Source organism: Puntigrus tetrazona, chromosome 5 (assembly GCF_018831695.1).
Source record: "Puntigrus tetrazona isolate hp1 chromosome 5, ASM1883169v1, whole genome shotgun sequence".
In the NCBI taxonomy this organism is placed as follows: domain Eukaryota; kingdom Metazoa; phylum Chordata; class Actinopteri; order Cypriniformes; family Cyprinidae; genus Puntigrus; species Puntigrus tetrazona.
The window spans coordinates 13,360,600-13,374,838 of record NC_056703.1 but is presented as its reverse complement, the minus strand read 5'-3'; the positions used below and the strand labels follow the sequence as shown (position 1 = coordinate 13,374,838).

Here is a 14,239-nt window from a genome sequence, read left to right as displayed (position 1 = left end):
CTTTAGTTGACCTGTTGCCATCCCACAGTTTCAGTACATTTACTGCAAAATTCACCTCGACAAACAAGTTCTTGGACCAGAACGCAAACTTATGAAAGCCATTAAGAGATAAATTCAATTAAGTGTGGAACTGATCAACTTCAAAAAGAGACAAGGAGCCAACAACCATTTGGTTTGAGGAAGGTATTCCCTCCAAAATCCCATTTAGTTAGTTGTACAGAAGCCTAAAATATTTCTAACCTTATAAGTTTTTGTATTATTAAAAACAACAACAAAAAAAACAGGCTAGTCTTTCCTCTACATCTCCATGGAGGTTTAACAAGAAAGGAGGGAGCCTAGTTAGCAATGGCATATCATATTGTTCTTGTTTACAGGGGGCTCTTCAAAAGAAATCTTGAGAGCAATAACAGAAACATAAAAGAGCTACGGATGATGAGGTGTGAGATGAAGGATGGAGTCTCACCTAGAAAGCATTGTGTATGAAGTTCACCTGTTTGAAGCAGTCAGGGGGCTTGTGAGGACGAGCCCATTGCCCATCCGTTTCATGCTCTTTGACGTAATTGTCCCGAGGTTTTAGACAAAAGCTTAGCACCAAGAGCGTATCCTGTCTTTTGCATTTGTTTATGTACAGTGTAGAAAGTAAGACAGAGGAATGTGGAAACGGGTGACGAAACCTTCATGTTTGTGAAAGAACGACACTGTAAGGTGTTATTAGCATTATGCCACCCTCCAGACCACTTAACCCTGAATACACACACATTTCTGTCCTAGACAGTGTGGAACAGCAATAAGGTAGAGGTATGTTTAGTGAAACTTGATTCTGTTTCTCCACCGAGAGTTTAAATTAACATATCAATCACACGTACACAAATACGGCCACAAACATCTCCGTGTACCACTACAAGCATATACCGAAGATGGTCATGTTTGAATTAAATGGCTTGAATTTGGAGGTATTTGAAAAAAAGAGTTGTTTTTTAAGAATTGAACGCTAGGTGGCACTGCACACCAACTGGCCCACGTAAATCACACCTTCACTGGGAGCATTGGAAATTGAAGCACACTTTAAAAACTTCCAAAAACAATTTAATAGGACATAAAAAAAAACTTTACAAAAGAACAAAATATCTTATATACATATATACAGTCCCTGTATAGTTTACAAATATACATTATCTTCAGTAAAACAGGACTAGATACAGTATACAAATCACTTACCTACAAAGACAGTCGTATCTAAAACACACATACACACACACGCGCACGCACACACACACACACACACACACACACACACACACCAGAAACAAAAACTAAAACAGGCTGTCGGTCGGATGTGATGTTTGAGGAAAGAAAAAAGGGGGATATAAAGAACAACTCTATCAGAACACTATCACATTCAGGCTCTCCTGGTTTTACATTTCCATGTGGAGACAGGGAACACGCAGAGGAAACCTGAGGGCAGATTACCAGCTCTTTTCAGAAGGTTCCAGATAATTCCCATGCTTCTTTTTATTCCAAGACCTTTGAACACACAATAAAGCAGTTTGTTCTCACTGTGAGGATCTGATTCCTATTAACTAAACTACGCTCACATAATTCAGTTTTTCTCTACAACCCATTCAGATCCACAATCCTGAGCTGTCACTCGGGCGCTGGAGAAGTCTCAAGGGCTGATTCATGACACTGTGATTTTTTAGCAGTATGTGTTGGAGTGAGACAGGCTCATATGTTTGGAATTGAATACTAACTTATTGCTTACTGTATACTGTGCAGTATATACTGAATACCGCCTTGTTTTTACAACCAGTATATGCAACAGAATAGATTATGAAACATGTGTTTCAGTACTCTAGTTCAGGTTGCCTGAACAATTCAGTTATCAGTTAAAAAAAAACAAAGAGGATATATTTTGTATGGTGGGCTACAGTATTCAGCATATATGCTGCTAAGAAAACAAAAGAACAACATTTGAAATATAAATCTTCCGGAACAATACAAATATCTTTACTGTAACTTCAATCATTTTAATGCACAGACATATGTGCATGTGCAGTCAAAAGATGAATCGTATTCAGAATAAGTTTTTGTTTACATAATATGTGTACTGTGTATATTTATTATGTATATATATATATATAAGTGCACACTCATACAGTACATATTTTAAAATGTTTAAGTATGTATATAATCAATATATTCATTAATTATACAAATATTAATGTTTTATGAAATATATACATGCATGCATATATACATATATACACACACACACACACACACACACTAAATATACACAGTACACACATAAATAATTTGACAGCATATATATATATATATATATATATATATATATATATATATATATATATATATATGCTGTCAAATTATTTATATAAATTATTATATTTATATATATATATAGGATGCAAAAGTAAACGAAGTACGACAGTATTCTACTCCAAACATAGCCAGACTCAGTACTTCATTTTCTAAAGAGGAGCACTGCTGTCCCCTACAGGAGGCATATGGTATTGCATCGCATATTCAGGATGATGTTAAAGACTAGGATACTGGAAGACCATTGTGGATTATCATCAATTTCAGTGCCTGAACTACTGCCACCTCACAGTTTTTCCCCCACAGGTAATTACAGATCAAGAGCAAAGAACCATAAAACTGTACATTTTCAGAATTGCATGACTTCATATTAAAAATGGCTATCTTGACTGCATTTGTAAAGGTTTAGTGATAACTGAACATAGATATTCTGTTGTATACATTGCCATAATCAGTGCTTAATAGAAAAGTACACAAGTTCACTATTTATCTGCTGTTTAATCTACCGAAGTGTGTGTCTTTTATGGATTGAGCGGGCATTGAATGAATAGAGTATATTACTCCGTTCACAGTTCCAGTCTCTGCAGTCACTGCAGGTACACTTCCTCCCTGTGCTACGTGTGCCGGATACCACATACACACACAGCTGAGCTCATCCAGTCGCTAGGTGAAAGCTGCTAGAATGGCTGATACACAATGCATCTTGGTTATTCACTAGAAAGCCAATGTTGCGTTGTTGGTGTTTGAGGAATGACGAAGGCTGTTTCAGTGCTCAGAAAGAATCGGATGTTTTGGTCAGTGTCGGTGATGCTACATAGTCACATGTGCCTGACATCTCGGCAGATATGCAGATGAGCCCGGTCGTTCATAAATGGTTGGCTCTGTGTCCTTGGGGGGCGGTGCTAACGAGACGTACTGGCTCAGTTGAGTTCAGTGGGTGTGGTCTGTGAGCTCATCAGCGTGTTGTGTGTGTCTGATCGGGTCGACCCGCGCGCCGATGGGCTCAGGTGTGTCCGGCGGCCGGAGCGTCCCCTAGACGGATGCTGCCGAGGAAGGTGGTGTGGTTGCTCATGGAGATGGAGGTGTCCTCGTACACCATGCGGATGGAGATCCTCTGGCGGGCTCGCAGCAAACACACTCCGGCGGTGTAGCAGGTGTTGAACTTGCGCTGGCCCGTCTCGATGCTTCGCGTGCAGCGCAAGAATGGAGTCTTATCCACCATCACCTCATAACTCGCTATGTCCGTGAAGTTCAGGTAATATACCTGTTGGACACGCAGACACACAAAGAAAGCCAATTCGAATATGGTTACTAATCACGGGAAAAATATGTATTTTTGTATTTGAATGCAATATAGACTGTATTTGTATGTGTATAAGCAGTAGAGTTAGTCCAGGGACTGTACTCACTTCTACCTGACTATATATAAAATATGTTCCGTCAAGTAAGACTTCCAGCTCTCCGGAGCGCGAGTGCATTTTAAACACTCTCTGGTGGATTGAGATCATTCTCCAATTTTTCAGCACACCTTCTGACAAATCTCACAAACAGACACCAGTAAATACTCAATCATCTGTTATGACAGCAGCGACACAAACACACAAACACACCAGGGCTCAATTATAAGGTTTGCTCAGATTTCTACTTGTCTTAAAATTGTCACTGACCCTAACAATAAATGATACATTTCTTACTAATCATTTATTATTTAAAAACATGTTATTATACACACATTAAAATCGCTAACTGATTAATAACATTAGAATGTTTTTTTTTTTAATTTGAAATTAAAATGTAATTTATTCCTGTGATGCAAAATGTAATTTTCAGCATCCATTTCTCCAGTCTTCAGTGTCGCTAGTCTTTAGACACTAAAGAAATATTTCTTTATTATTATCCACACTGAATAATAACTGTGCTGCTTAATATTTAGTATGTTTTCAGGATTATGTGTTGCATATAAATAACAGCATTTATTAGAAACGTCTTTACTCTAAAATGTCTTTTCTTGATCAAATGATTGTGTCTTTGTTTACCCGAAGTCTTAATTTCTCAATGAAAACGGCAGTGCATTTTTTCTTCATTAAATGTACATTTTTATTTATTTATTTACAACAGCCAGTGGGTCACCCTTATATTTGAGCCCTTCATACAAGCTTAAACAAATTAAAATCATTCCAACACACAATATCAATAAGCATTATGAAGCATATGTGGGAGATCATTATTTAACTCTTACCTTCTTTCACCTGGATAGTAGTTTCCTGACCTTGAAGATGCACCACGGCTGGCTACAGAAACATCATATTTAAATTAGCAAATTAAAAAACAACAACGAAACATTTTCTCTGTACTCTTGATGCATAGACTCCTCAGCACGTTCACAACGTGTCTGATCTACACATGAAACATCCTCTAGTGAGAGAGAACATAATATGGAGAAATGAGATCAGGAGATGGTGCATACCTGCGTCTCTCTGTGTCTGGCTTTATCTGCACCACCTGTTGACACACGAGGGAAAGAAATTTGTTGCTTTTATTATCCGCTTATGATCTATTCGCCACACACATAAAAAAAGAATTCCACTGGATTGCACAACAATGAAGCAATGTTTCAGTCGATTTTGTAATTGTGTGTTGCATTGTTCTTGATGTCACTTTGCATAATAGCATCTGCTAAATGACTAAATTTAAAAGTGAGTAGGCCTTTAACATTGCCAAAATATCTAAATCATTTTTCCTCCCTTTCTTTTCAGAGTGAAGCGGCTTCTCAAATACGCAAAAAAAAAGAGTAGGACAGGACCTTATATTGAGACCATTTGCTGTCAGAGATAAGATGTTGCTGCATAGGTGAAGATTTGATTTTTAATTTAGGATACTGAGAACACATACATTTAAAAATGGGATTGTCCGTTTTGATTCATGTTGACTTGAAACTATCAGTTTGTTTTGACTGCATATAGAGGCAAGTGTCTGTATTAACCTGAAGGTCCCTGTGGTCCAGGTGGACCTTGTGGTCCAGGTGGTCCTGCAGGTCCGGGAGGTCCGGGAGGGCCAGAGGGACCCATCGCATTACTGCCTGGGATTCCGGGGATCCCTGGTATTCCAGGTGGACCTTGTGGACCAGGTGGGCCTGGAGGTCCAGGAGCGCCAGGGGGTCCTTTCTTGCCTAAAGACGAATGCAAGGATATGTCATAAACTGATACATAAAAGCCCTGAAAAGTGCGAATGAGGAAATTACCTTTTTTCCGCTCTCCTTTCTTTTTTCCATTAGTTTCTGGAAGAGAAATAAGCAACAGAAAAAGATAAAGAAATGTATTATTTCACATTCGGATCACAAATGCACCAATGTTCTTCCCAGGGATTGATTTATTCAGTCAAGACTGTTTATTTGTTTCAAAAAAGCTAAACCGATAATGACACACATATGACCACAGAAAAAAAAACAAACCCAAATGTAATTTGAAGGACAATTGCTTCTGTTGGTGTCTACAAATAACACACACATACATGCATACACACACACACACACACGTCTTACTGTACAGCAAACTATAATACTAAAGCAACAAAAGTAGACACAAGAGTCAAACGATATCTAGTGTTTTTGTGAATGTGTAACAAATCCAGGACATCTGTACTAAACAAGTCTGACAAAATCCACTGTTTTATAGTTTAAAGTCTAGCCTAAACACACACACTGACTCTCAGGAGACAGATCTGTGTTCCTAAGGCCTGAGGTCACTTTTGTGTTTGTGTTGGCTAGTATTTGGGGGTCTTTTTTTCACAATAAAACTACTTCAACTCGTTTGTAAATGACTGCTGCTTTCACTGTGTTGTCTGGTGGGCTTCGCACGCGATATCTCTTTTTCTCAAAACACAGAATATTAAAAATGAAGAGAAACAACTTGCTGCCTTTAATCTTTTCCTTTAATCTTCCTTTTTCTCATTATATGAAAAACAATGGAGGGGGGCAGCAACATGCACATACATAAAATCAAGGAAGCGCAACAAAGCGCAAACATGACACATATAATAAGCATGCAAAGAGACTGACCTCCCTGCAGATGTCCCTGTCTTTTTTTATAAAACAATCAGGGATGAACTCACCAACTAGTTGTTTATTTCAGCACAAACCCTGCATCTTATTCACATACCACCGACAAGCCTATTTAAATAGATTTTACTGGCCATAGAAAACAGACGGATAGAATGGTTAAAGCATTATTTCAGTTAAAGCATATAGTTTGTTTCAAAATGAAACCATAGGCAGATCGATTTTGTGTCCCATGCTCTAACAACACAGTACTGACATAATAGCCCATAAAAATGCTTTTCTCTTTAGAACTGTCAGGGGCTTCACACATCAAATGTTTAATATTTCAATCATATTTAAATATCATTTTTTATTGCTGGAGTTTAAATAGCTTGTCAGAATGAACAAATCATTCAGGCCGCTTCACATAGCCTAAGTTTGTTTTGTAAAACCTTTATTATCTACGCTGTCTTTATTTCTACACCGAAAAACAAAAAAACGATTCATAGAATTAGCTAATTTTTTTAAGGTCAGTGGTTGCAATCAGTTTATTTAAAAAGTACATTTAATTAAATACATTCAGTTGACTAACCTTAAACATTTTTTTCATTGAAATGTCGCTAAAATAAATAGTTTGCAACCACCTACCTTAAAAAAAAATTTTTTCAGAAAATGTTTACTAGATTAATGTTTCTTTTATAAACCCCTTACACACAAACTTTCCCTGCAGCTTTAGCAAGTCCACTCAACCGATTTACAAAAGGTTTGCCGAACATATAGAAAAGATTATTTTATTAATCTCGAAATATCGACCAGTGGCGCAGATTTATCACCAGATTGAATGAACTCCCTCAGGTGGTACTGGAGTCTCAAGAGAAGCATCAGGAAAAGGTAACATTTATATTGCAGTTGAAACTTTTACAAATGAATGTACAGGCAACTAAGATATTTTTAAAAGCAAAATGATCATATAAGAAAAAGAGCTTTTAAATGTTGAACCATAAATAAAATACGAATCTAAAAGGTTTGTGCAGATTTGTCAAAAGAATTTTGACGGAGAGTTACTTGACATTGGGCATGTCTGTGTTTGTTTTATGGGAGAAGAAAGAAAGAGTGTTAAAAGTCTTTAATGAATGGAACAAATTAGCATCAAAGACAGACAATATTGGAACCATATTTCACACCAAACATGCAGCTGCACACACAAACACACCGAACACCAGCTGTACATTCACAAAGTTAACGTTTATGAGGCCACAAAGTTAGTGAGTTTGTGTATGTCCATGTGCAAGTGCTTTGACCCATGAATCTGAGAACTGAGAAGAAGACAGTATGACTTTTGATCCCAAGAACGGCTTTAAATGGCTTCCTTATTAAAGCACGCATGTACACACAGATGCTCACACTCACTTTGACACTTGCAACAGTACGCACCTAACACAGTCTGATGCTTGGATTTATACTCAAATCTAATCAATTAAAAGCTGTTGTCAACATTTCATGGAAATTTAGTTTTACAGAATTACAACTAAGTCATAAAAATCAACAACGATATGAGTTATGTGCGAGAACGCTGTTCGAAATGAGCTCACAGCGATGAGTGAGGTCTATAGTTTCAAACACGCACTGAGCTGTATGCAATATCCTATATGTCTACATAACAGTATGTTCGGGATTTATTAACATCCATACACTGCTGTCAAATATACGGAGATATATAGCTCAGTATATTACAGGCTTTTTTTCCATCAGAGTCCATCTGCAACACACCTGAGTGTGCCACTCTACTGCTGTGTGTAAGAGAATGAAATGTACATTTTAGAGCACAAGACTCACACACACAAACACAAAAATAATCTGAGTAATACTTGATCTCGTTCACAGTAGTTTGGACATCTGTCAAAATTCATCTCTTATAAGTTAGATAATGATAGTAGTAGTAGTAACAATTATAATTTACCAGATACTACTTTTACAATAAAATATTTCTTCTTATTATTTTATATATATGTAGATTGGCCTACAGTAGAATACAACAAAGGTAGACCAAACAAGAGAATAATAGAGTCTTAAAGGAATAATTCCCCCAAAAATGAAAATTACCCCATAATTTACTTACTCTCAAGCCATCCTTCTTTCAGATGAAAAATTTATCCTGCAATGTCACTATAAGAACGAATACAGCTTATATCATACATCATATGTGGAGTCAGTGGTCAGGCAAGAAGCTGGAACTTGAGTTTCTTTGTCTCTCTCGAACGCGCATACAGCCGTTGTCGGAAGTCATTGATTTGAGTTTGAGTTTAAAAAAAATAAAACCCATCGAACCCACCTTCAGAAGACATGTGTCACCCTCTTGAGGTGTATAGGTTATTTTTACGATGTATATATATACGATTTATAGAAGACCCAGTATATAAAAATATAATATATATATATATATATATAAATATATATATATATATATATATATATATATATATATATATATATATATATATATATACACACACACATTTTTATTTTATTGTATTTTTATATACACCTAGGATGGCTTGGGGGTGAGTAAATTATGGGGTAATTAACATTTTTTGGAAACTATTTCTTTAACATTTATAATACAACTTTTTATGTTATTCTACCAATGTGAAATTCTAAAGCCTTAAGGATATCATATACTTCCTTACTGTACATCTAATTTGTTGACATTAATTCGCACTACATCACCCAGTCTACACTGTTAAAACAAAAATAGTTCTTTCAGCTTGAAATAACTTGCTATCCCGCTGCCTAAAATTTTTTAGTTGAGCCAAGTTGAAAACTTCTTCTTTTTTTTTTTTTTTTTACAGTGTATATGTATCATCATCAGTATCCTTGCTTTCCCGACATCTGCTTCAGCATCGTTTGAGATGGCATGCGTGCACATTATCTGTGTTGTATCGGTATTTGTTTTGGCACATGATGCACACAGGTGCAAAAGCTGAAACAGTAGAACTCCCGATCAGCGCCAGTGACTGCACAGCCATAATCAAAGCCAAACCACCTGCCAATCAAACTGCTGCCAACTGGAGCCAATCACGGCTGTGGAAAGAGGAGTAGGTAACCAAAGCTAGAGGTGGCCAATGAGAAAGAGTGAGAGAGGAGCAATATCAGTTTGTTAGAAGCTACCAGAATGGAAAAAGGAGAGGGATTGCACATATAAACTACTGGTGCGCACAGCATAGCCCGGTAATGAGTAAGATGGAAGGAATGAAAGAGGGGGAGAGAGAGAGTGAGAGGTAGCATGATCAAATGAAGGAAATGCATCTCGTTCTGAACTCTAAACCACATCAAAGAGAAATCGCTGGCAATCTCACAGGCTTTATACTCACGTATATACACGTACACACACACACACACACACACACACACATACACACACACTCTTAATGTAAGCTCTAAATTTCAGGAAAACCAACACACACAAAGGATTTTTTTTACCTGAACGTTTGGTACGATGAATGACTCTCTCCAGCCCTCTTGTGTGTTCATCCCTCCATCTGCTCTGTGAAGATGAAGGAATATGTTTTTTTAAATACAGTGCAGAAAAATAAAATTAATTCATGGTGCTGTTTCAAAGCATTTTACATTTTAACTCCAGCTTGAGATTGAGCCAAGACATGATCAATGAAATGAATCCACTTCTTCATGAAATAAATGTCACCATACACATGTGCACACACACTTACGCGCACACACACACACACACACACACACACACACACACACACACACACACACACACACACACACACACACACACACACACACCTCAGCTAAAGGACAACATAATGAACATAATGTGTGTATGTGTTGAGAAACCCTGTGGATTTATAACAGTAAGAAATTCCATTGAGATGATCCAGCACACAAACACACACAAAATCACATAAACCTAATGAATTATTTGGAAAGGAAATGCCTTTCTTATCATTATCTCACATATGAACAGAGTAATAGTGCTGCAGGCCTTAAAACACACACACAGGAAGCAAAGACATTTTCACTAAATTGATGAGGTTGGTAGAGAACAAACTTTCTTACTATTTTTCTTCCTTTCTTTTATTTTCTCCCTTAATATTTTCCATTTTCTTCATTCCATCTATACATTTTCCCTCCTATTTCTTTCTTTTCTTTTTTTACAGCTCTCCTTGCTTATTCATCTTTATATTTCTTTGTATATGTATGAAATACTAATGCCTTTTAGACTGCAATAAAAGGATGTTTAGGCAGATGGTGGACACACACACACACACGCAGCTCATTATACATGTTATATTCGGAGATAGCTATCAGTTCAGGATACTTCAGTACAGTTTGGAGTTCCCATGTATGTTTATACACAGTGAATGAAAAGGTTGAGAGAAGAGTATCTCTGGGTCAGTTGCAGTAGCAGATATCTGTGTCTGTGTCAGTAAGACAGAGAACATGACCCTGCTGTTCTTCACAGTAGAATCACGTTACAAGACCTAGACTGCCATTGTCATCTTCATAGCTTGTCTTTTTTTCCTTTTTTGATTGTAGGATTGTTCAAGGGAAAGGAGTCTGAATTCACTCACACACGCACGCACACGCGCGCACACACACACACACTCTCACTCTCTCAGAGTTAGCGGGGTCATGCAGCTGTGTCTGGGTAAAACTTATGTTATTTATGTGATTAGAGAAGCCACTAAATCACAAAGTTCAGCCCCAGAGTGCACTGGGTGTCATGTGTATTCATGTATCCACGTAAAACATTAACGTGTGAGTGTGAACGCGAGTGTGTGTGTGTGTGTGTTTTAACCGGTAAGATGACACTTTTAGATCTGTAAACACCTTGCTGTGTCACACTTTGTTTTTTAATCTACTGTGTGTTTGAAATCAGACACTCTAGGCCTGTCTTCCTGCCAGAGGATGTTCCAACCTTTGGACATGATGTTCTGGCTCAGAGTCTGTATGTGTGTGTGTGAAATAGAGAGAGAGAGAGAGAGCATTGAAAACATTTCTCCAAGCTTACAATGATCTTTTTTTGCAATTATGACAAGCAACAAAAGAAAACAAGTATGGAGGTTTAATTACATGTACTTTAGGGACCAAATGGCCCCCTGAAGTTGGCCAAATCTGACAAAACCTGCCTTTGGGGACATCTGAGTCGCCATCAAATGTAAAGGGGATTTATAAATAAACCAAATAATGTGTTTCCAATATTAAACATGCAAAACATTTTCTTTTAGATGTATGGTTTGGGTTAGTCAGCAGTAATTATAATTAGCTTTAAATATATACAATAGAGGCCTACGGTATGTCCTCATTTAGCAAGACGTGTGTGTGTGTGTGTGTGTGTGTGTGTGTGTGTGTGAGAAACAGCTCTGTGCAGTCTAGACCTTGTAACTCGACTCTAGTGTTAGACATCTCATCTGTCTCTTTTTTACACACACTAAACAACACACATACACACACTAGACAAAACACTGTACCTTTTTTTTTTCCAACTGTACACCAATCTCTTTCTTTCTTAAAGGTCATTACAAACGTTGGCTTACTGTAGTATCACAAGAGATGCACAGTTAAATTATTTGGCCTTTTGAACTTTCTAATACATGGTTTCCACAAAAATATTAAGTACTTTCATCACTGTTAACAAGAAATCTTTCTTGAGCACCAAATTAGTATATTACACTGATTTCTGAAGGACCGTGTGTCACTCAAGTCTGGAGTAACGGCTGCTGAAAATTCAGCTTTGTCATTACATTTGAAAACATATTATAATAGAACATAGTTATTTGAAATCTTTCACAATATTACCAATACATTTAACAGCATTTTATAGAGCTTTTATACTGTACATCTGTCAAAAACATTAAAAACTCCTAAACTTTTGAAAGATAATGTACCAAATGCATTTATACGATCAAACCGAACCTAACTGTAAAAGTCTTACAGAAACACAAGCTGAGAAAGGGAGAGAGAATTGTCTTTCTTTAGACCACCCACAACCTGATTGGTCAAATGCTCCATCAAGCTAAAATTGCTTCCCTCAAACGTGTGTCCGCATGTGTGTACATTTCTTCATGCTTGTAAAACAAGAGATTGTGAACAGATAAACGCTGCTGCATGATGAATACGTGCGTGTGATTAGTTTGTCAGTTGTCACCGAGGACAGATACACTCACACCCTCATGCATACACGTGTGTGTAGACTCACACATACACATGTGTTGCTCTGAAACAATATTTATAGTAAGGGTACGCGCTGTATGAGGCCTAATTTATTTCTGTTTGAATTGTATGACATTGCGTGCTGAAGAAGTTGTGTATGTGTGTGGTCTGAGCTAACGGTAGCATCTATTCCACTCATACTTATTTTGACATTCTCCATTCTTTCCGCTGACAGCCGGAGAAAAACGACCTTTTTAATCAGAATGACCACACACACATAATCGCAACACAAACACAGCGCAACACAAGAAAGCGTGTGTGTTTCACATTAATACACTACACTTCATTTACATTATTCTTCTTTTTCAGAAACATTAGGGGCTATTCTTTTTTGAAACCTTCCCTCTCCACAAACAGTTTTAACCTGTTGTTGACCTGTGAGAGATATAGAGCTCCAATTAAAAAAGTGTTTTTATTGTGTTTTTTGTGTTTGGGTTAAAAAATCCACCCTTCTTTTTTGCCCCTGCTGGTCACTTTTTATTGCGGGCTATTAACAAGTTCTAAAATGCATTATGTTTACTACCAGTACACCAGTAGCACTCAAAAGATTAATAATAAATCATTTTGATTCACAAACTCTCAATTTTGATTCCCATCTATTTTAGGCATATTTTGGTTATAGTGTCCACTTAGCTTACATATGAAAGAAATCCTCCCTCATCTAATGCTGTTAGGTTATACAGGGACCTTTCCAATTTAGTAAATGATTTTATATTATCATTTAATGAACATAAATTAAACCAGCACAATCCACACCTGCTCTGTAGTTATCAATTGATGCACGTTTAAATTTCCTGTACAAAACTATAATTGTTATTATATGTCTACAATTATTGAATTCAATTATGAATCATGAACACTTCAGTCATAAACCGTCATGAAAAGTATGACGTTTAGGATTTTGTGAAGCAGATTACACTGTTTTGATGTACGTATCTGATTCACTAAAAAACTGCATTTACATCACATAAATAACTTGCATGTGTTGCAGGATCAGCAGTCTTTCCTGTGTTTGGCAAATGCAGCATTGCACTTAGATAATATGGATGAAAAATTAACGCGCATATCTCTATTGCCAGATTCATGCATTGTCATAAAAATAGTAAATAATACCAGTCAAATCTGAATCACGTAGTTTCTGTGAGGCTTTGGGCTTCATTTGCAAAATGTTTGGCTTGTACTGTGTGTGAACAAATTTGTGAAAGAAACTTTTCCCACTTTTGCATAATAGCAAAATATATCTGCCTATTACAGCTTATTACATAAAGATGATGAGTGGTTCACTAATGTGCATTTAGGTTTAGAAGATTACTTTCACTGCACCGAAACAAACTGTACGCTGATGTTAAATCGATTCAGATACACACAAAAGATCTATTATCATGGCTCTAGACTTTTAAACTGGCACAAAAGTTAGGTGCACTCAATTGTTTTTCACTGTCCATTTAGGCAATATTGACTAACAATCTGGTAAACAAAGTTCTTTACTTGAAGCACAATTAACTTAAGTTAACTTACTAAAAAAGCGTAACTTTCACTGAGCTGAAATTTAAGCTTAAAACATCAAGAGAAATCAAATAAAAATAAAATCTAAATTTGCCAGGAAAACCGGTCATGCCACTC

The 14,239-nt window shown here is 36.8% G+C and overlaps 1 protein-coding gene across 3 annotated transcripts in view; it reads right to left on the bottom strand.

Annotated features, from left to right (window-relative positions):
- Nucleotides 1-2,369: 2,369 nt before the first annotated feature.
- Nucleotides 2,370-14,239, bottom strand: part of eda (ectodysplasin A) — a 30,324-nt gene continuing 18,454 nt past the window's right edge. Inside the window, exons 2-8 of one of the 3 annotated variants that reach the window (XM_043240760.1) lie at nt 9,857-9,920; nt 5,582-5,617; nt 5,324-5,509; nt 4,808-4,842; nt 4,580-4,631; nt 3,756-3,880; nt 2,370-3,604 (exon numbers count right to left, since the gene is read on the bottom strand). In XM_043240760.1, coding sequence (XP_043096695.1) covers nt 3,344-3,604; nt 3,756-3,880; nt 4,580-4,631; nt 4,808-4,842; nt 5,324-5,509; nt 5,582-5,617; nt 9,857-9,920 — 759 coding nt within the window. In that variant the 3' untranslated portion in view covers nt 2,370-3,343. Of the gene's footprint in view, nt 3,605-3,749; nt 3,881-4,579; nt 4,632-4,807; nt 4,843-5,323; nt 5,510-5,581; nt 5,618-9,856; nt 9,921-14,239 lie in introns of all 3 variants that reach the window. The other 2 variants (XM_043240759.1, XM_043240761.1) reach the window with 2 other exon arrangements.